The sequence below is a fragment of the Podospora anserina genome, chromosome 5, assembly GCF_000226545.1.
Source record: "Podospora anserina S mat+ genomic DNA chromosome 5, supercontig 8".
Taxonomy (NCBI): Eukaryota; Fungi; Ascomycota; class Sordariomycetes; order Sordariales; family Podosporaceae; genus Podospora; species Podospora anserina.
The window spans coordinates 100596-122704 of record NW_001914846.1 but is presented as its reverse complement, the minus strand read 5'-3'; the positions used below and the strand labels follow the sequence as shown (position 1 = coordinate 122704).

Below are 22109 nucleotides of genomic sequence, written 5' to 3'. Positions count from 1 at the left end.
GACTTTGGATGACGATCATTGGAGCGTTGGGCCCCAGATGGACATGTTTTTATGCCGGAAACCGGCAAAGAGTAGCATGTTCATATGGATTGGTCACAAAATAAACAAGGTGCCAAGCTGTTGGGCGGATCCTGTTTTTTATGAAGGCGCCGGCATTTCACTCACCTTACCAGACGGCTGTCTTGAGTGGTAGCTTATGTGGAGTTGATTTGTGGTTGTTGTTCCGAGTCGGAAGCCAACGAACCGGCCGGCAAGCGAATGAAGGTTAGGGCAATATAATTATGCTTGTTTTGGACACGGCGGCACACACTGGAATGCAACTCAGTCTGGGGTGCAGGCATGATGCAGAGCGTCTTCTACCGGTAAAGACCCTATTGGACAGGAGGGAGGGAGGCAGCAAATCCTTGCCTACCAGGTAACTTACAACACGATATGCCTGTTTTCCACATGACATTCAAATAATTGCGCTCACCGTCTTGCACTAGGTGTACGTTTTGCAATGTTTGAGGTGGACAATTCATCATATGCAGCGCGAGGCCTAAGCCTAGGTAGTTTAACCCTAGTCCTGAGAAACCCAAGGCACTGCTCCAAGCCCAACCCGCTTAAGGGTTATCTGTGGGTAATGCAAGTAGGTCTGTCTGCCAAGAAACTTCAAAAGATGACTGCATTATTTCTGCGCGAAATGACAGCAAAACTCCGAGATTCATAACTGATGCAGCTTTCTTTACATATAACAACTCAAAGGTGACGGATATGACATATCTCCCGAATCCCGCCGGTAGGCAAGCATCCTTCTGCTCGAGAACACCCGGCAAAGCACCTTTTCCCCGCCGCCCCTGCTTCACATCCCCCTCTTCTGCGCTCTCCTTTCCAGTCGATTCCTCTTTTCTCTTGTAGCAAAAACACACTTCTACAAAAGATCTTCTATCGCTCTCTACATCTTCCTCTGTCGGTCACGTGGTCGACGAAGCCCAGTCGGGTGTCAATGTAGTCGCTTCTTCCTAATTTAGCTCTATAAACACGACTGAGCTTCTCAATATTATCCATACCCCTTTTCTTTCTTTTTGTCCTAATATTATTCTCTTTTTATTATTCTATTTACTCTTCATTTTTTTTGCCTATCTCTATCTCTTTTACATCGTCTACATCAAACCATTACTATCACAGATGTCGCACTAGGTGTCTACGATAGCTGGTACCTATCAAGCTTTATTGAATACAACATACTATTTTAATGGTAGGTTACACACGATGGCAGGCAACTGGTAGATACCACAACCTTTGCCCTGCCGACTCAGCAGATAGCGAGATTCTCCTTCCTGTGGGCAATATCGACATGGTCGCACTGGAGTGTATGAAACATCGTTCGGGGAACAAGCTACAGGTAGAAGCCTCGCCGGAACTGGAAGGTTGCTTTTCGGCTTTGCTCCGATGCTGAGAAAGACATGCAAGTCTACGGTGAGTATGGGCACGGTTAAGAACATCCAGCTGCCCGAGCCGGACACACGCTCAAGCGGAAAAGGTATGAACAATTGGTGAAGACGGAGGTGAAGAGGACGAGGACGAGAGGCCTTGAAACATAGCGGAAATGTATTCAAAGATAGTGAGAATTCCTGTGAGGATAGGCCAAAGACCTACAAAGACTGCACAAGGTCTATAAAGATAGTAGAAAGGCCTATGAAGATAGTGGGAAGGCCTTCAAAGATGGTGTAAATTCCCTTAGATATGATATAGACGTCCTTGATAATATTCTTAAACCAATCTGCAATGTCATCAAGGCCTCTAGCGTAGCGGAGCATGTAACACGAGGCTGTGTTAAAGGTGCACTGGCAACTATAGAACCTGTGTAGCGTTAAAATGGCGACAACCCATTTCTTCCTCGGTAGAAAGGGAGCCTGCGCCACATTGGCTCATCCCTTATTTTGGGGACCACCGAGGATTAGGATGTTTCCCTGAAACTTAAAGTCAGCGAGCTGAGACATCTAAGCCCATTTGACGATGCCTTACCATCAGCCTTGGTAATTGTCAGCGCGGCAGTATCATGCGCCTTGACCTCCAACTCAAAATACTTCCTAAAAATCCCGAGATCCTCCCCTGTCCACATGTCGTGTACCAAATAACCCTTGCCCCCAGACTTCAAGGGTGGGATCTCGGCAAAGACAGCCCGCATGTTTACAGCCGTGTCATGTGTATTGAGCAGAAAAACATGGATCCCCTTGACCGATGTGCCCACCCAAAAAGCAGCCGGATGGTCCCTGTCCGACGTGTTGGCGGGCCTGTCGTTGCCCCATTTGTAGGGCATGGCCGAAGCACCATAAACCGGGTCTTGGTTGAAGTCGATCAGCTCCTTGTTGGAAAGAATGTCGAGAATGGGCTTTCTCAACGCCAATGTATCCAGGGGGGTTCCGACGATAAGCGCGCTTTTCAAAGCACACCAAAGAGCAAAGTGGCTGCGGTTCTCCTCGATCGTCAGGTCCCCATTGCCAACCTCGAGCATGTCCCAGTCATTGTGGCTTCCGAAATCAGTATAATTCCAAAACAGTGATGCCTGGTTGACAATCGGCATCAGGCCCCAGCTCCATTTCTCTTTGCCCTTCCACGCGGGGAAGATGTCTCCCCACATTCTCCACGAGTGACCGGTGCTGTTACCCCAGCGCTCGACGTGTGCGTGGCCCCAGGCGCAGAGTGAGTATTGGATGGTGCGGTTCTGTCTTTGGAGGGCGTCATGCATAACACGGTAGCGTTTAGCGGTGTTGGATGTCCCCCAGTCATAGCCAGGGGGGGCATTGTTGGCTGGTTCCTCGGGGATGTACTCGTATTCATCAGCCCATTCTGGTGGCACATTGCAGTTGTCGTACTTGAGATCTTGGCCCTCTGCTGTGAGTCTTAGGCAATAACACGTGGGCGAGGAACATACAGTCAATGCCCCATTTGCTGAATGTTGCAGCATCCAGTTCTTCATACCCGAGTGATCCTGCGTAACCACCACATGTATCGGTGCCTTGGCCAAACCACAATGGTTAGTGTGATGAATAAGCACCGTCAAGAGGGTGAAGTGAACAAACCTGCATCACTGTAGATGCCCAACTTCAGCCCCAGTGAGTGGACCTCCTCTGCCACCTTGACAATGCCCCGAGGGAATTTCTCGGCGTCGGGTATCAACTCGCCGGTCGTTGCGTCACGTCTTAGTTCTTTGTCGCTCCAGCAATCATCAATGTTGACGTATTCATAGCCGAGGTCCTTGAGCCCCAAGTCAACCAACTGCCTGGCCACGGTGATGAAGACTCCCTCGCTGATGTTGCATTCGTACTCGTTCCAAGAGTTCCATCCCATAGCTGGGAGACGGCCGGTCCCGTCTCGACTGACAAAGGCTGAAGCCAAAGAAGCCAGCCCGAGGAGCCGCCCTGCAAGAGACGCCATCGTGTGTGTGTGTCGTGGAGGAGAAAGTTGTTTGTTATTGTGTTTTGTGAGAGAAGAAGTTCCGGGTCACATTTGGAAATATTAATGAATCGATGTATCACATTTGGCTCTTTTGAATACCTGTGGGATGAGATCGCGACCTGCCCTTTGGAGGAACATTGAAACTCGGGCGGGGTTGGTCCGCGCTCCCGGCCCGGAATGGCGATATTTCCACAACTTAACTCCAGTAGACTTGGCTAGCCGCCAGGCCCACTGATAGTGACAGCATGTAATGGTTTCGATTTGACGGAAAATACCATTTACGAAGGAGTCATACCTATCTAATGGGCCCACACACCTCACTCGAGTACGTCATCATTAACCCGTAGAGAAACAACGCCATGCAACATTCTGTGCGAGCGGTGTTCCACGCAAAAAGAGGGTTCCGGTGAGAAATGAGTACCCGTAAATATAGACTTGAATACCTTAGTTGCGCTTTGGGCTGTTGCGCTCCAGACGCAGTGAGACTGAAAAGATGGCTGAGTTGTTCAAAACCAACAATACTGCTTCCGGATCAATCTCCTCCTACCCCCCATCATCCTCCTCCTCCTCTATAATTAAAACCTCATCTGGTGTTTGCAAACGCTGCTCCTTGGCTTGTCTTGTTAGCTCGGGGGCGACAGCTTCCTCGGCCGAGCGAGTGTCTTGCGTCTGTACGCGAGATCTCTTAGACCTTCTTAAGGGCTCAGGGACGGTAGGCAGGGGCTCAGGGGCGGTGTCAGGGGCGCAAGGCGGCGCCTTGTCGACCGTCTTGGGCGCTCGGGTACGGCAACCTCGATCGAGTTCAGGGGCTCGGGGGCGACCTTCTTGGAAGTTCTGTTGCGTAAGGAGTCTTTTCATCGCACATTAGTGAGGCCATCACACAGGGCATGCCAGAGCATGTCAATGCACTTCGGGCACCGGGTATGTCAGGACATATCAGAGGATTGGGGTAGAGGTGACTCGAAGCATATCAAGGCATATGATCGAGGCATATCAACCATGCCAAGCATGTCAAGGCATCAGGCCATTAGGACACAGTGGGACAGTGGGACAGTGGGACAGTGGGACAGTGGGACAGTGGAAAAGTGAGGTAGCAGCAGTGTGTATATTCGTCGTATTTAGTACATGTGAACAGGCCAAGGTAAAGGCCAGGCACAATCTCACGACAAAAGATCACGGAACAACAGGAAAAGAAAAGAGAAACAGAAAGACTAAATCAAGATTGTAAACTAAGAAAAATCGCAAGGGACTGACCTATAAGGCATTATGCATAATATTCGAGATTAATATTTTAGCTAAGGGTGGATGTGACGAACCCCTGTACAGAACCTCTGAAAGGGATACTGGTTGAAGGTAACTTCTGACAATTGGTTCGGTGCAGCTAAACAGTGCACAACAGGATGTCTCAATGCAAACACTAGATACCGTGAATGCAGGCTTGAATTGCATACTGCGGAACTGTCTATCTACACCAGCCAGTTCCTCCGTATATATAGTCCTTGTGCTAAGCCATGATCAGTCTCCTAAGGCCACTGATCACCTCTGCTCAGTCTGCTCAGTGCCCTGATCACACTGATCACTCTGCTCAGTCTGCTCAGTGCCCTGATCACACTGATCACTCTGCTCAGTCTGCTCAGTGCCCTGATCACACTGATCACTCTGCTCAGTCTGCTTGGCGCCCTGATCAGACCGATCCACTCTTGCTCCACTATAAGTGGTTCCCTATACGTTCTCCCGATTGGCCCCTATTCCCGTGGCCCCCACAACCGTTCTGTACCAGGGTTGTGACAGTGGATTAGTGCTATATCTATTATTAGGATTTATGTAATACTATACGGATTAAGCTACCAATATACCTTTACGAAGGATAGGAATAAAAATAAAAGAGGACCGCCCTGATCGGAATAGGTTTATTTAGATATTTTTATCTCTCGGGCCGGCAACTCTTGACTTAGGAAAGGATCCACACACATATAGACACACCCACATACACTACTCTACCACCTCGACTAATACGAGTACCAACCCTCAAGGAATCAGTCAGACAGCCTAAAAAGGACCGCCCCGGAGTGATCCGTTTAGTCTAAAAACTGTCCTTCTAATTCTAGAAGGAGGCAACACGATACGGGATGGGTCGAGCATCGCAGCGGCGGTAGCGGGCGGCAGCGGGCGGCAGCGGGCGGCAGCGGGCGAGCCGGGATATAGTGTGTAGGCGCCGTATGGAGAGCGAGGAAGCGCGAGAAATAGCTAATAATAGTATTGATAATCGCTTAAAATCAAGTACAATAGTCTGAAGGAGAGGAGAGAGGAAGAGGAACGAGAAAATAGACACCTATACTTTTCATACACGTTCCAATACTCCACTTACCCGTTCCTTCCCCTTTCCCTCCCTTCCTCCTTCCTTCTTTTACTTTTCACGTATTAAGCGCGTCCGGGCGTATATTTATCAGGCAGATATAGAACCCTTAACATAAAGGAAAGAAGGAAGGAAGGTTTAGGTTATAATTCGGAAGGGACTCTTGGGGCAGAAGCCAGCTCAGCCGGCCTATTGAAAATAACTTTATTCACTTCCGTTCATTATAGTTCTTGAGGGACAACCGTTTATTCTGGAATAAACTTTCTTTCGAGGCAACTCTGAAAGAATCACTTACGGTTCAGTGCCAGGTGGGATACCAGTCATTTGACTCTAGGTAGGTATGTGGCAAGGCTGTGCGTCCCTCAACGCAGTCAATACATAAGAGAGTGAGAAGGAGGAGATGTTCCGCATGCGAAAGAAAGAGCCAGGTGCGGTTATAATACGAGTGATAGCCTGGAAACATTGACGACTGCTTTCCTATCTTCCAAGTTTCTCTTGTCTTGCCACAGTGATTGACTATGTGACATTGATCACAAAACTCCTGCTTTTAGGGCCGCAATACTTGCGCACCATGCACGCGCAGGGGTCAACAGGGATCCAGGTTCTTCCACTTGCACAGAGCACAACCACCATCTGACCATCACCCGCGCCAGTCAATCGATCAATTGCCCGGTGGCCATTAGGAGTCCTGGACAGAAGAGATTAGTCATTGCTTGCTGCACACGAGGAACTGGATTACCTGGGTGTGTTGCCGTGGATGTGGATGCTGTTGCTTGATTTTGGTGATTTTCAAGGTTGAAGATGCTCGCTTTGCAAGGCTCTGTAAGCTTAGCGTGTCGCACCGTATTGACAAAAACAGATCGATGCTTGCACCACTTAAGAGTCCTACCAAGTTAACCTATTACCTTATAAAAACATATTAAGTGATAAGGTAGAATGCTTTAGATGTACAGTATTAATAAATAGTTTATAAATTGTTAAAAATGAGGCCCTGTAAGCTCTATTTTACAGTAAGTTACTGCTGTAATACCATAAGGCGTTTAGTTCCGAAACTAGTAGATACGGCGAAGACGGTCACAATACACCTACCTGGCACCTCAGAGGATCTACTTAGTACAAAGTCAACTTCGAAGTCCTGCATCGGACGCTACGGTGCCAAAAATGGCCTATATTTTGGATTTAGGCTACAAAGGCTCTATAAATGCCCTGTAGAAATAGCGGCCCTGTGTGCCCACAGATACCCGCCTCTACAGTAGGCTGGTGGCCGATTTTGCCCTGTTTTGTATGGGCGTGAGCACGTCTTTTGCAAAACGCAGCCAAATTTTTGACTTCCAGGTCAGACCCTAACACATCTGCGTGGTTGTGACGAACCCCTATACAGAACCTCTGAAAGGAATACTGGTTGAAGGTAACTTCTGACAATTGGTTCGGTGCAGCTAAACAGTGCACAACAAGATGTCTCAATATAAACACTAGATACCGTGAATATAAGCTTGAATTACATACTGCGGAACTGTCTATCTACACCAGCCAGTTCCTCCGTATATATAGACCTTGGGGCCGTGAGGTGCTCGCCCTGCTATGGCCCCGATCACTCCTAGCACATTGCATCCTGCATTGTGCTCGTCGTGCTATACCTCTGATCACTCCTAGCACATTGCATCTGCATTGTGCTCGTCGTGCTATGCCTCTGATCATCCCTAGCATCTTGCATCCTGCAGACTGCTCGTGAGCCTTGGCGCCATAGCACTTTTGCCTAGCCCTGACTTCCTGAATGATTGGCTAGGGGCGACCTGCGCCCCACATGTGGCGCGACCTGCCGTTGGGTTAACTGTGACAGTGGTGGAGGAGGCAAGACCCTGTGAGGCCCCCGGGGGTATATGGTAGAGGTCGAGTGCGAACTCTGCTGCAGAGTACTATAGTGGAATTATAGAAGGATAGCGCTATAAATACAGAAAGTCACCTATTATTGCTCTGTCTTATTGAATCAAATCTCACCAGCTTTCAATGCACATCTCGGACTATTGAAAAGTCCATAAAGAAGCAACTTCAAGTTACCAACGAGAACTTCTACCGCAACCAGCTGAAAACAGGAGCGGCATTGTGGGAATCTGCAAATGGCAGATTCTGCAGTTGTGGTGACTTGCCTGTAAAGATAGACTTAAACACCTTAGTTAGGTACGCTTTGTACTGTTGCGCTCCCGACGCAGTAAGACTCATAAGATGGCTGACCTTATCCACAGTTAGTGGCCCAATACTGCTCGCAACGCCAACTATTCCTTGGCAGAGGCCTCCTGTATCGAGCTCTCAACTCTTCTTCATATCAAGCCCAGAAAATACCTTGATACATGATCATTCTCCGGCCCAACTTCTCCACTCGATACCAGTAATGCTATAACCTCGTCCATCGACCCATGATTATGCGAAAAGCCCTGACCGGTCCCCAAGCTATTCCCGTGTCAAAACGCATCAAACAGACCCATCAAATCCATTCCAACATGGGACATGTCAGGTGGCGCCGCCTCTGGGTAGTAAAAGCTAGAATTGAAAAAGTCCCTCATCTCTTTATCAGCATCCATTTGATGCGGTGGCTGTGGAAACGGCCGTGGCGTCTGATGTTCATCTCCACTGTGATGTGCCTGCTGCTCGGCGTGGCGATATCCCAAGCCCAGTGCTGAAACCGCCGAGACAATCCCGCACATGCTCTTCCATAACCGATGGCCCGCGATGCTGGTCTCGGAGAAGCCCCTGACAAGGTTGACGGCGTCGGCAATGTCTTGACAACAGGCGGCGGCGAATAATTCTGGTGCATGGCAGGTAGCGAGGAGGACTATGGCGAGCGCCGATATGAGGTAGTGGTTATAAGCCGGCTGTTGCCGCGCGTAGATGTCGGTTTCTTCACTCAGCGTGACAATGACCTGGATAGAATCCCTTGCTATTTGGACGACAAGGCGCGCTTGGGGAGGGTTGGCGGCAATGGCGCTGCTGGTGAGGACATGGTGGCGGTTTACTAGGGACCGCAGATGGTTGCCGCGAAGATGCATCATTGAGCGCACGTTGCGTGCAGCTCTTGAGGGCGTCAGGGTGGGGTAGTCGAGGTCAAGGGTGGGCGGGTTTATGGGGGGATAAAAGTGAGAAGACAGCCTGAACGGGGAGGGTATGCCGCAAACCCAGTCTTGGATTTGCTGATCAAGAATCAGCGCGGGAGATGGGGAGGTTGATGTGCTGCCGAACTGGGGGAGGGCTTCCCAGACCTTGGAGCAGAGGCGAGCATAGTCGACAAGCAACCGAAGGTAGACTTGATGTGCTGGCTAAGACCTGTGTTAGCAAACGAACTTGCAGAGGGGGTGACATGCAAACCAAATCAGGAAGCTCAGGGTCAACATCACGGTCAACTATGGCAAAAGACAGGCCAGTACCTAAGCTCCATCGACGGTCAAGGCAATAAACAGACCAGAAAACAACCAAAGCATCTTCTCGATCTGCCGGGTCAAGAAAGTTCGTGATCAAACTCTGCCGTCGATGCAAGCCCATCTCTAGTACCATTCTAGCTGCAATGCCCAGAGCTTAGGGTAATGTCAGCACGCCCATTATTTTCTCATATCATTAGGCAACTCACTGCGCCAGGCGTAGAGCTCTTCGTCACAATAAAAGTGGTACGTTGCCTGCCCCTCAATATCAGTCCCCGGAATTATCCAATCTTAACGCAAAGGCTCATTCTCACCATGATAGCCGCCGTTCGAATCTCGATGAGCTCTACCTGAGGATGGGCATACATCTTGCCAGTCTCATGCTCGACCGAGGTGTAAAGGTCCATTGCCAACTTGTTCCCAGTTCTTTCTAAAACAAGAGCTGTCGCAATGGCTATTTTGAGAAATTGAGCCTGCTTCTGGACGCGCGCGGCATCATCCTGATGAGCAACCCCTGATAGCCGATCAACGATGTCTGGTATTTTTGCCTCCACATCCCGACAGTAAAAGGCAGGGTATGACGAGGCTATTTCATCCTGAAAGACAGCATAAAGGCGCTGTATTTCTGGGAGGGCAAGGCGCAGCAATGGATCATTTCCGGCGACTGAGCATGCATCTTGTCGTGGCAGTGATGGTGCTGGCTCCAGGTGAGCGTTATCGTTGTCCACAACAACCCCCATCAGTTCTAGAGAAGCCTTGGCAATGTTGAGGGTGAAAGTGGGCCGTGTCATGCCCACAAAATGTGGCTCAACCCGAGTCCGAACTTGAGAGATGGTGAAAGGTTTTGCTTCGTCAGAGTATCCAGAAGCATGAGACTGCTGTGCCGGTGGGCTGGGGCTTTGGTTCTGATGGAATGAGGTCAACTGAGCAACCTGGTGACGCAGAATATTGAGCTCATGTTCCAACTGGCGAAACCGTGCGATGGGGTCATCGTTTTGGCTGACGTTGGTGGGAGCTGGTATATGACGCAGTTGACTTCTCAGGCCTCTCTGTGGGCGAGTGATTCGACATTGTAGGCCCTGAGCTCGACAACGATCACAGCAGCCAGGAACTGTAGTTCGACATTTGAGCTTGCGGCCTCGGCACTCCTCACTATAAGACCCATTAGCTGCCACGTCCTTCGGTGGGCTATTATTGTAAAACAACAGACCACGCAATACTTGAGTACTTTTCTCTCTTGAATCGTGTAGCAGGACGAGGGGTTATGGTGATGGCGGTGGTGGTTGCGGGTGTCCCGGCCATGTTTGCAGCGTTCTTTAGTTCCAGGTTGATTCGTTCGTAGATATGGAAATAAATCGGGACTTGGAGAGAAAGCACAAGTTGTTTTGAGTAAGTAGATATTTGTCGTCGAGTGTGTGGGGTACTGTCAGAATAGTCAATGAGGCCCACTGTTAAGGAATTAATATCTTGGCAATGGGACCTGAGCCACTGGGTTCGGCCTTTTCCAGCCACCCGGGGCAACACACCCTCTTGCAACATAACAATTGACACCTTTTTTGGACCCCATATACGATTTGACAGGTACCAATCCCCACTTTGCGGCAATGATCTTCCAGCGGACGCCGTTTCGGGGGTGTGAGGAGTCCGAGTACCTACCTTAGCAACCGCAATCCCGTGGCGCTCAAGCTGTGGGCAAAGGTCATGAATCATACCTCAAAAGATAACAGGACTGAATAAAAGATAGTGAAGAGGCCATCTGCTTTTTAAAAGGTGTACATTGCTCGTTATCACGCATCCAGGAATTCCGTTCTTTTACCCGAGTTTGGACAAATTCAAGAACTCGTTAACTAAGCTAAAAGTAGAGAAACAACACAAACATCCGAATCCTACCACCAACCCCAAATCACCTACTTCTCCTCAAGCCCCAGTCTTTCCAACTTCGCCGTCGAGTTCCAAATACCCTGCTTCCCTGGACTCAAAATTCCGTTGGGATCAATAGTATCCTTCAACATGGTGGTAAATCTCCCAAATGCACCGTTATTAAACGTCTGGTGAGCCGCCGTAGCATCCATGAAGCTGATGTGGGTGCGGTACTCCAAATAGCCCAGCTTCTTGGAGTCCTCCATGAGAGCGTGCTGGACATCGTGCAGTCGGGCCTTGGCTGAGGGATGGAACATGATCAAATTAATGCTTATGATGTATCTGTCGAAGACGTGAAAATCGGCAAGGAAATTAAGATCGTGATCCTCGGTGATCTTCTTGGCCCTGACGTACCACTCGTACAGCTCGCGGCCCGAGGGTGGTAGGACAGGGGAGTAGCAGTTGTGCCAGAGACCGTCCTCTTTTGACGAGAAGGCCAAAACATGATCGATGGAAGGAACTCCGCTCTGAGGGAGGAAGTCTTGTGTGACATCCTCGCTTCTGAGATACTCGCCAGGCACGGCATTAAAAGTCTCATGTGTAACCTTTGCGCCCTTGACCTGCTTGAAGCGCCGCTTGACAGCTTCCAAAAGGCCCGCCTGGGCTTCTGGGGGACCATAGAGAGCGAAACCTGCACACCAGGCTGGCAATCCCAGGATGGAGGAAACCTTGCTGATAAGATCATGAGGGATGTGACGTGCAAAGTTGCCGTGCTCGCCCAAGATTTTGGCAATCTCGGGGTCGCGACGCGCTGCACCGATGATCAGAGTCATCCTGCCATACAGCTGTGGAGGGTTGGCCACAATGCGCCGGCGCATCAGGTCAGTCATGGTGCCAACCAGCGGCGCCAAATCTTGTTCCTCGGGGACTTCGACGAGAATTCTAGTGTAGGCTTCGGGGGCAGGGGAGAATTGAATCCCCATCTTCGTGACAATGCCTACCGTTTCCTCCGTCAGCCATCACGTCAGAGGTGGCCTCGCCAAGGGAAACGTACCATAATTTGACTGGAAGAACAGACCATCCAACCCGGGCCCAAAGCCCCCTGAATACAGCGGCCACACCTTGCTGTCCTCCACAACACCCATACCAGTTCGCAGCAAATCACCATCAGGGAGGACGACCTCCATGCCGCACTGGTGCTTGTAATGGGCAGCATCCTGCGTGTAACCAATACCTCGCTCCAAGGTATTTCCAACCACGGAACCCCATCCAATGGCCGGGACAGAGATCCAGAGGTTGAGCTTGCGCTTCTTGATCTCTTCGTATAATTGTATGAATGTCACGCCAGGCTCCACGATGGCGTAGGCATATTCTTCGTTAATCTCGATGATCTTGTTCATTCGGTGCAAATCGAGGATGACGTTGCGGTCTACGACTGGGGCAGAGCCGCCATATCTAGACGGTAATGCGTTAGAACGAGTGGGAAAGGAAGCCGAGTTGAATGACTTACCCAAGATTCTTTCCCCTCGACACTGTCCACATGGGTACCTCGAACCTGTTCGCCGCCCGGACAAGCTCACGCACTTGTTCAACCGTGTCGGGACGAACTGCTGGCCCAGGGCGGTGCGGCCGAGACAAGGGGAATGGATCACCGTAGGCGACACTCCCATCCAGGCCCTCTGGGGCACCAGAGGTTGGCTCTCTCGACACATTCTCGGAGCCCACGATAGCCTCGGCGGCGGTAAGAAATTTCTCCAGTTGCATGGTGACGTTGTTATGGATGCAAAGTTGAAGAGATCAAGTTGAAAAAGCGACCAGCTTCTGTGTTGGGTGAAGGATTCAACAGGTACATATTGAATCCAAAAGCATGGAGTTCTAGGTTCTCGGAACCTCGGACAGGTCCATGTTCTCCATCTTTGGTCATGCGTCCCCTTCCATCGCGACGCTGGCATCCATGGAAAGCATCATAGAATGTGGAACGTGGCCGCTCCGAAAGACAATCTCCATAAGGTCGCCATCGAGAAGCCTGTGACGTCGGAAAGTTGATAACAAATTGCTGGTGTTTTGATTCGCGGGATTGGGAATAGAGGCTCGGAGGCTGGGGTAAGGTGTGGAGAATCGAAGCTGTTTGGAACCTAGCTTGTAGATCGCGGGGGAGGGCCGTCTCACAAACTAATCGGAATCACGGAATTTCGGAATACAGTGGGGCTTGATTTCCGAGCTGTTTGGAAATGCGCCTGGGTCAAATGATGATCCCCACAGCCACAGCGAGTTGATATCAACCCAAGTTATTCAAACAGAGAGGCTCGTGTCGATGCATATATTGATGACCAAAGACCTCAAGGCACCTAAGGTATGCTTCATTCATCATTCATCATCGTTTTTCTTTCTTGCTGACTGTTGCTATTATGCTCCCTCCACCACCTAACCCCAACGGCCCAAATGGGTTCTTTGGGCTGCATTCATCATGGTCCAGCGTCAGGTCTCCCTTTGAGCACGGCGTCGTGGGACGCTTCGAGGGCGAGGTGACCGAGCTAGTGGTGTTCGGCGAGATCCCCAAGGAGCTCAACGGAACCTTCTGTAAGTTGCCCGGTGTTTGCTGTCTCTTTCTGTCAAAGAAACACACGCTGACGAGAGTGCTCATACAGACCGCATCATGGTTGATCCATTTTACCCCCTCCAAGAAGGCAATGCACCTATAGAAGGTGACGGGAACGTATGTGCCCTGCGCATCAGAGATGGCCGGGTCGATCTAAAGATCCGCTACGTCGACACTGAACGCCTCGTAAGTCCAGTTGCATACTTGCTCTCTGTTCGCTCCGTGGTCAGTTGGCTGACGTGTCGCATTCACACAGAGGCTGGAGCGTCAAGCCAACAAGCGCTTATTCGGATTGTATCGTAATCCTTTCACACATCATCCCTGTGTCCGCGCAGCTGTGGACAGCACCGCCAACACCAACCTCGTCTACTGGGCTGGAAAGCTTCTCGCCCTCAAGGAATCCGCGCAGCCCTATCAAGTCCACCCCGACACGCTCGAAACAATCACCTACGACCCCTTCAACTCCCCAGGCTTGACATTCTCTGCCCATCCCAAGGTTGACCCGTATACAAGAGAGCTAGTTGTGTTCGGTTACGAAGCGAAGGGCCTCGGCACAGACGACGTCGTCATCTACGCCCTCGACGAGCAAGGTGCAATTCACGATGAGCAGTGGATCAAGAGCCCGTGGCCCGCATTCATCCACGACTGTGCTCTCACCGCCAACTTCATCATCCTGGTTCTGTGGCCCTACGAAACTGACGTAGACCACATGAAGAAGGGTGGTCAGCACTGGATCTACAGCAAGGACCTCCCAGCAACATTCGTCGTTGTCCCTCGACACCCCAACGACCTTCCTACTGGATGGAAGACGGGAGAGACCAGAGTCTACCACTCGGATCATGCCGTCCTTCTCCACACAGCCGGGTCATGGGAGGAAACAGCCGAGAACGGTGACGTGAGGCTCTATTTTGAGAGCTCGCGGATCCGCTACAACCTTTTCCCTGTCTTTGGCCCGCCAACTGACAAGCCATTTGGAGACTTCCAGGCTGATTACGTCAGGTGGGAGATCGACCTCACCAAACCAACTAACACTCGCGTTGTTGACCCTGCTGTGATCTTGGATATGCCTGGAGAAATGGCCAGGGTTGATGAGCGCTTCTTGACAAAGCCATACGACAAGCTTTTCTGTCCTGTTATCCCCCCAGGGAAGCAGAGACCTATCCCCCCAATTCTGCCTATCGGTCTGCATGCATACGTTATGCTTGACAAGCCCAGTGGGAAGGTTGATATGTTTGATCCTGGCCAGGGGTGCACAGTGGAGGAGCCAATCTTTGTGCCCAGGACAAAGGATGCGCCGGAGGGTGATGGTTGGGTGCTGGGGATGATTCAGAGGATGGATGTCAACAGGAGTGATTTGGTGGTGTTGGATACAAGGGACTTTGGGAACCCGGTGGCGGTGGTTCAGTTGCCCTTTAGGATAAAGGGGCAGATTCATGGCAACTGGGTTGATGCGTTGCCGGGAGAGAAGAGCATGACAAGAATCCTGGAACCGGTTGAGAAGATTATGGGGAAGGGAGCTTTGTAGAATCAGTAACGGTAGATATCGAGTTACGTAGGTACCGTGCGGTATCATGTCTTTGACTTGTATCGGCCAGGTGTCGATCACTGCCTCGGAACATAGCTCAGCCCTCCAGGTTCTCTTGGTGTGAACACGGCGTTGAACGCCCCAGCCTTCAAGATCAAATTGTCCTTCGACTCCAAGTAGATCCTCTTTCCGTCCTCACCTGGCGCAGAGTTCCAGGTGTAGCTATAGACGGTGTAGGCCAACACAAGTCGAACAACGGCCATGCCCATTCTCTTTCCAACACAATTGTTTGGTCCAACCAACCACGGAATGAACGCCTCACGGTCCTTTACAAACTTTGCTTGATCCAACCATCTCTCCGGTTTGAACTCTTCGGGCGCCAGGTAAAACTCTTCGCTTCGATGAAGCGCGTATCCCGGCACTCGAACAGCTACACCCCCTGGAATGTGAATGCCGTCCACAGTGATCCCCTTAGGTGGGGTAAGTCTCGGTCCGTTATTGGCCACGGGGTTGTCTAGCCTCATCGTCTGCAGCGCTTGTGTTAGTGCAAAGGTAACAGAGGGACCAGCCGGTCACCAGCAAGCCAGACGGGACTGTATGGACACACCTCATTAATAAGCGCATCCAGAAGCGGGATCTTGGAGAGGTCTCGGTCTGTGAATTCCTCTGGGATAGTCTCGCCGTAGACCTTCTTGATGTGGGAATGAAGGAGATCCTGATAGACTCGATGGCGGGCGAGGTGGTAGAAGAGATATGAAAGCACCACGCCGATGGTGTCACTGAGCAGAGGTTAGTTGACTGGAAAGAAAGGTATGAGGCTGAAAGAAACTTACGTAGCCCCAATCAAGACCAAAGCCGAGTCTGAATAAAAGATATTCTTGTTGAAAAAGGCAATCGGCTTCTCTGATCTCATGTCATCCAAAAAGTGCTGCAGGATGTCCCCCTTGTTGCTGTCTTCTTCCTGTTGTCACGCACTTTTGTCAGTAACCCCGGTCGAAGATCAATCACTGCCAAGAAAAACTCACCGCAGCCCTCCGATCAGCCATCTCCATTGTCAACCGATCAAACTCCGCCGACTCCTTTCCCAAGTTCAGATCCTTAGCAATGCTCAACGGCCAGCAAAGCTCCCCCGTTCGTCCAAACTGCCCAAACAAGCTCTCCAGCAAATGCAGCATCCTGTTCTCCTCCCCAGCCTCAATACTCCTAAACTCATAGCTGAACCCAACCTTGCCCATGTGATCAAACGGGATCAGCAGCGAGAACAACGAAGTGTTGATCGGTTGACCGTTCAAGCTCGCAATCTTGTTCAGCCATCGATGACAGATTTCTCGTGTTTTGGGCTCGTGGATCGCGAGGGCTATTTCATGTCAGTTCCACATCCTGCCACCAACACCGAGAGACTTACCCTTGGTGGTAAACGCCCTCTCCCAAATCTTCCTTCTCGGCCCATGCTCCTCCCTGCTAAGCACAGAGTTGAGATTATGCGCCCCCTTGAAGTGAATCACATCGTATATGCCCGCGTTCAACTTGCGGCATCTGCTGTCTCTGGCATGAATCTTTTGTATCCCCTCTACACTCAACATAAATACCTCGTTGGGTGCGATGCGCACAAAGTTGCCATATTTTTTGAAGAGTTTTGTTTGCTCGAGGTGCATTTGACCATTGCGCGCGGTGTATGGACCGTATAGCTTTGTTATTTTTGCGAGAAACGGGCCTGGTATGTGTCGGAGGGGGTGGAAGAAGAGCCGGTAGGTGATTATGCTCGTGAATAGGGTGGTCAGGTACGAGAGGGCAATGGCTGTGGAGGTGATCAGACCGGGGAAAACGCCGAGCTGAGTGATTGAGTAGGCTGTTAGGCATAGGAAGGTGGTGAAGTGGACGAGAAAAATGCGCAGTGCCGAGGTATCGTGAAAGCCGCGGATGAAGTAGAGGGTGTGGGAGAGAAAGCCAGTGGCAGAGGCCAGTAGGCAAGGGATGACAAGGTCGAGCTTGTCAGGTGTTGGGAAGAGGGGTCGTTGAACGAGGTGATCCATGATCATGGCTGTTTGTGGAGAGGAGAACAGGTTTGAAGACTCAGGTAGAACATGGCAGTGAGGCATGTGTGTGTGACCGCGGACTCATATGTGTTTTCGAAAGCCATCACGCTGGAACGGAGCGGCGTTTGGCACGCTCGGCTTTACTGTGTCATCCCCGATGATCGATCTTGCAGATTGGAAATACGGGTTCCACCTGCATGTTGCTGAGGTGAGCGTTGCGTCCGGCGAGCTTGGTTCTGTTGTCAGCAAGTGCGTGATTGGCCACGTTCTGTTGATGGATGTCATCTCGAAGGTGATGTGGCATCGAACTGTGGGGGGTGGACAGCAAGGCCTTGTTATCTTGGCAGATCAACACATCAACTCTGGCAGTTTCATGCAGGTTCGGATAGATGAAGAAGCCACACCTCTTCAACAATCAGCATGTAATAACCCCAAAGATAGTTTGGTTCAAAGGTGCTGCATCTGGTTCATTGGGCTCGGATCTGTCAAAGCTAACCTCAGGTCTAACCGGCGAAAGACTGTGGACTCGTCCTCGAGATCAACTAGAAAGTTTGGTTGGAATCACAGTAGCAGTATAATATCTTGGATAGACCTATTTGCAGAACAGATCTCCTTACAAGCCTGTCAGCAAAGAACCATGTGAATGGTGGTTCAAGGGACCTTACTCCCCACTGTGCCAAGTCTCTTGCTAACAACATGGGCAAGTCATACAGCTTGTAAACTTGGACAGAGCTCTGCTGGTAAGTGTGCCGGTGACTTGGTGCGTTCCAAATTTTATGCATAGAGATTAAGTGCTGATGCTGCAGTGGGTCATCCGTATGAGCATTTCTCAGCCATCACAGATTCCTCAATTCGTTGAGGCTCTATATTTCAACCTGCTTGTACGACTGTGACACCGCATGCCACCAAGTGAGAGGTCAGTCACTCCATGCTTCTCCTTTCATGTTGCAAAAAGGAAAGGTGATGTCAACTCTCGACCATGAGACAGGATAGAGGCAAATACGAGGCCTCGGTGCTGAGCCTGGGAACGCATTGGCGTTTGGGAGTAAGACACACAATATGTAGGTAATCTGTGCCTGATGTGGTACCCCTTCTACCCGTGAAGTTGATCCCCAGGACTCATCGGTTCAAACCTTTGCAAATCCCACAATACCTAACACGTGCTTCCGCCCAAGAGAAAAAAATGAGCAGGTGGCTAGTGTGTTGGGTTTCATTGCTGGGGATGGGAGGGAGTTGCCTCGCTCTTGACCCCACCTTCCCGACCTTGATGCCAGCGGCTCAACTGCCGGTTAAGAACGGGGAAGCATGGACTGCAGGCTGGGCATGCAGCTAGATGCCAATATCATGATATGTATGTAACACAACGACTGGACTGCATGCACAAACTGCAACCATTCCCTCATTCCATGTCACACCGGCTTCGCCAATGAATGATTAGCGCTATATCGACTAGCAATCTTCACCTATTATATGCCGTTGTAGACGCCGTAGGTTCTGTTGTACGAGCGTCGCGAGCTCCAGAAGTGGGGGCCTGCATGAAACTATATGCTTCATACTTCTGGGTCGCCATCCCGTCCATTGAGATATCACCCACCGTGTAACATGTAAATCATGTCGATGAGGATACCTATGCGGCTTCGCCATCTCCGGACCCTTCTGCTTTGATCCAAACAGCAGTTCTCGCCCCGCAGTATGAACATAAGGGTACAAGAAGCTGACATTCACGCCTGGATTTTACTCGCAGACGGAGCAACTCCATCCAAGGTCTCACACCACCGCGGATTGCAAACGCAATGGACTTCCTTATCGACGCAGAGCTGAGCAACAGTACCATCCTCGGACTAGCGGCAGCATCCTTTGTGATCTGGTATGTTGTGACGGCTTTCACAGCTTGGTATCGTCTCCGCCACCTTCCAGGGCCCACGCTGGCCAAGTTCTCCTTCTTGTGGCAAGCCCATACTATCGTAACACAACAGGTGTCCTCGCGCTATATCAACCTCCGAGAATATGGTCCTCTCGTGGTCGTAGCGCCCGGCACGGTTGTCACTAATGATCCGGATGTTCTCCGCAAGATTTCGGCGGCCAGATCGACATATAAGCGTTCTGTCTGGTACGCCGGCGCCAAGTTCACACACGACACTGACAGTATGGGAACCCAAGTGGACACTGCTGCTCACGACATACTCAAGGCAAAGACAGCAGGGCCCTACGCTGGCCGTGAAACTGAAGGTGGCCTAGAGAGGGCTGTTGATGCTCAGCTTGTCCGCCTGGTCGACCTCATCCGCCGGAAATATCTCTCCACTCCCGACGAGCTTCGCTCCATTGACTTTGCCAAGCTGTCAAGATGCTTCACCATGGATGTCATCTCGGGTTTGGTATTCGGAAAGCCGTGGGGTCATCTTGATGAGGTGAGAAATGATTTTGAACGGGGCTTGAGGTTTCCAAGTTCTGTTGCCCCTCAGAGACCTGACTTACCTAACCATGATTTCACCAGGGCGAGGACGTTCTAGGGTGGATAGGGACTATGGACAAGCTTCTGCCTATGATGTCAGTGGGGCTTGAACTCCCTGCCCTTCGGGACATTATGATACCAAAGTACGGACTTTTGCGCTGGTTCGGACCAAAGACCAGTGACAAATCTGGGTTGGGGGTCGTTATGAAGTAGGTCATCTCGTCTCATGTCCAAGCATCACCCCCACCGGGATGAATCCATCGGGTCTAACATTGCCGCTACCGAAATAGACATGTCAATGAAACCATTCGAGAGCGGTTTCAAACCAAGGACAAGCCCACCAAAGACATGATGGTGAGTAGCAGCTACCCACTGTCATGGATGTATCTAATGTATCTCTGCAGGGCGGGTTCATTCGCAACGGCATGACCAGAAGCGAATGCGAAGGAGAGGCCATCCTTGCTGTCCTTGCAGGTAATGATACAACGGCAGTAGGTCCAACTCCCATGTGCTTGAAAGTGTATTGCGCTGACGAGATCTAGAGCACGATTCGGTCGTCCATGCTCTATCTCATGGCCACGCCGCATGCCTATGCCCGGTTCAAAAAGGAGATCAAAGAGGCCGTCGAACAGGGCAAGGTCTCGAGTCCGATCACCAACGAGGAGGCCCAGAAGTTGCCTTACACGCAGGCCGTCATGTATGAAACCTTCCGCATTGGTAACGCCGTCACATTCGGCCATTACAAAGTAGTTCCAAGGGGAGGCGATACGCTTGCTGGCTACTACTTGCCTGGTGGGACAAATATTGGCCACAACACTTTGGGGTTGACGCACAACAAGAAACTCTTTGGAGAGGATGCTGATATATTTCGGCCGGAGCGATTCCTCGACTGCCGGGCGGATCAGAAGACAGGAATGATGCGAGCATTGGAGATAATTTGGGGTGGTGGCCGATGGACATGTGCGGGTAAAAATGTGGCCTTGATTGAGTTGAACAAGACCGCTTTTGAGGTAAGACTTTCTGAGGCAATCAAGACGTACATGTTTGAGAGATTGCTGACAAAGGTCGATAGTTGATGAGACACTTTGACTTTCAGGTTGTGAATGTCCACAACCCAGTCAAAGAAAGGGCCTACATTTCAAAACTACATGACGACATGTTTGTCAGGATTTCCGAGGCGGATTGGAGCTATATTTGAACGTGATTGCAGGGATTTTCAGGGAGGCAACCTTTGAGTAACAAAGTGAAATGAGATGCTTTTTTGAGTCGAAGTACATGTCCCAGTGAAGTGGAAGGTTGTATGATGTCGCTGGAGCCTATGATGATGTCGCCGAGCCTATGAGTGCAGGGCGAGCCTGGATCGTCCAACTGCCTGGACCCGCCAAGTCGGCGTCGACAGCAAAGCTCTTGCGGTGCCTGTCCCAGCCATCAGCCATCTGTCACTCAGCCCACAACACACTCTCCATTGCGACAACAACCCAACTTTCGGGTATCAGAGCATCGAAACTAGCACCAGATTTCAGGCATGCATTTCTTGTCTTTTATTTGTTCAAATATAAGAATCCCAGCTAACTCACCTACTCAAAGAACCGGCACCCAGCAAGATTCCCAATGTTCCGCCGGATTCGCAACCGCCTTTTGCGCCGCCCAGCTATCGAGCCGGAGCCACCTTTGCTTGATGATGAAGAACCTGGTACGTCTACATGATCCGTTCAGACTTTTTCTTTAAACATGAGCTAACCGGTTAATGTCAGCATGGGCGTTTATCAGAAACATGATTCGTCAACGCGTTATAATCATTGCCATGCGTCTGGGCTGCGACATGAACAATGTTCTCAACCTCGTTGCTGCTATGCAGATCGCGGACATATTCTTCGACATTGTTCGCCTCAGGGCAAACCAGCTGGGATATGAAAGACCTCTTTGGGTACCTATTTAGATGGAGGAGTGATCATGAATATCAGGGAAGTGAGAGGGAAGACTTCGGTGATAGTTAAGGTCAACCAGAACAATGAGGCCACGTATCGTGAGATTTGACAGGAAATATATGCTAGCCTTTCCCGTGCTTAGTCAGGGCCTTCTTTTGACCTTCTACTTCATTCACCCCTGACGTCTGTGGGCTGTCCCCTTTCTGTCCCCCCTTTGTTAACCGCAGCTTCCATGATTATAACTGTTTCGAGATGTTCCAAAGTGTGAAGCGGCCATTCCATGCATCAAGATCATCGACTAGAGCAACCTCACATAAAGTAATTCTCAATGCGTAGCTACCCCTCCTCATTTTCACGGAGCTAAGTGCGTCGGATTCTGGATGCCCTACTGTTGTTGCTTCTGACCCAGATTAGATCGATCATGCTACACGCGTGTTGGATCCCAAAGACGACACTATTCCTCAGTGTCGAATCTTGGTCTTGGGCTTCACCTAAGGAACCA

General features: G+C 50.5%; 7 protein-coding genes across 7 annotated transcripts; 2 read left to right on the top strand and 5 right to left on the bottom strand.

Annotated features, from left to right (window-relative positions):
• Nucleotides 1–1939: 1939 nt before the first annotated feature.
• PODANS_5_6680 (uncharacterized protein) lies at nucleotides 1940–3420 on the bottom strand (the record flags this gene model as incomplete). The annotated part of the gene is made up of 3 exons (XM_001905138.1): nucleotides 1940–2877; nucleotides 2918–3001; nucleotides 3066–3420. 3 exons carry the CDS (start codon nucleotides 3418–3420, stop codon nucleotides 1940–1942), a joined length of 1377 nt encoding a protein of 458 aa, XP_001905173.1.
• A 4836-nt stretch (nucleotides 3421–8256) lies between these two features.
• PODANS_5_6670 (uncharacterized protein) lies at nucleotides 8257–10509 on the bottom strand (the record flags this gene model as incomplete). Its single annotated transcript, XM_001905137.1, has 5 exons — nucleotides 8257–9108; nucleotides 9158–9348; nucleotides 9417–9462; nucleotides 9504–10359; nucleotides 10418–10509. 5 exons carry the CDS (start codon nucleotides 10507–10509, stop codon nucleotides 8257–8259), a joined length of 2037 nt encoding a protein of 678 aa, XP_001905172.1.
• A 605-nt stretch (nucleotides 10510–11114) lies between these two features.
• Nucleotides 11115–12831, bottom strand: PODANS_5_6660 (uncharacterized protein; the record flags this gene model as incomplete). Its single annotated transcript, XM_001905136.1, has 3 exons — nucleotides 11115–12064; nucleotides 12122–12522; nucleotides 12578–12831. 3 exons carry the CDS (start codon nucleotides 12829–12831, stop codon nucleotides 11115–11117), a joined length of 1605 nt encoding a protein of 534 aa, XP_001905171.1.
• An 892-nt stretch (nucleotides 12832–13723) lies between these two features.
• On the top strand, nucleotides 13724–15191 carry PODANS_5_6650 (uncharacterized protein; the record flags this gene model as incomplete). The annotated part of the gene is made up of 2 exons (XM_001905135.1): nucleotides 13724–13852; nucleotides 13923–15191. 2 exons carry the CDS (start codon nucleotides 13724–13726, stop codon nucleotides 15189–15191), a joined length of 1398 nt encoding a protein of 465 aa, XP_001905170.1.
• Nucleotides 15192–15268: 77 nt separating this feature from the next.
• Nucleotides 15269–15715, bottom strand: PODANS_5_6640 (uncharacterized protein; the record flags this gene model as incomplete). The annotated part of the gene is made up of 1 exon (XM_001905134.1): nucleotides 15269–15715. The coding sequence occupies one exon, from the start codon at nucleotides 15713–15715 to the stop codon at nucleotides 15269–15271; it is 447 nt and encodes a 148-aa protein (XP_001905169.1).
• Nucleotides 15716–16558: 843 nt separating this feature from the next.
• PODANS_5_6630 (uncharacterized protein) lies at nucleotides 16559–17290 on the bottom strand (the record flags this gene model as incomplete). Its single annotated transcript, XM_001905133.1, has 1 exon — nucleotides 16559–17290. The coding sequence occupies one exon, from the start codon at nucleotides 17288–17290 to the stop codon at nucleotides 16559–16561; it is 732 nt and encodes a 243-aa protein (XP_001905168.1).
• A 1730-nt stretch (nucleotides 17291–19020) lies between these two features.
• Nucleotides 19021–20877, top strand: PODANS_5_6620 (uncharacterized protein; the record flags this gene model as incomplete). The annotated part of the gene is made up of 6 exons (XM_001905132.1): nucleotides 19021–19635; nucleotides 19722–19888; nucleotides 19970–20033; nucleotides 20084–20170; nucleotides 20222–20689; nucleotides 20752–20877. The coding sequence occupies 6 exons, from the start codon at nucleotides 19021–19023 to the stop codon at nucleotides 20875–20877; spliced, it is 1527 nt and encodes a 508-aa protein (XP_001905167.1).
• Nucleotides 20878–22109: the final 1232 nt, after the last annotated feature.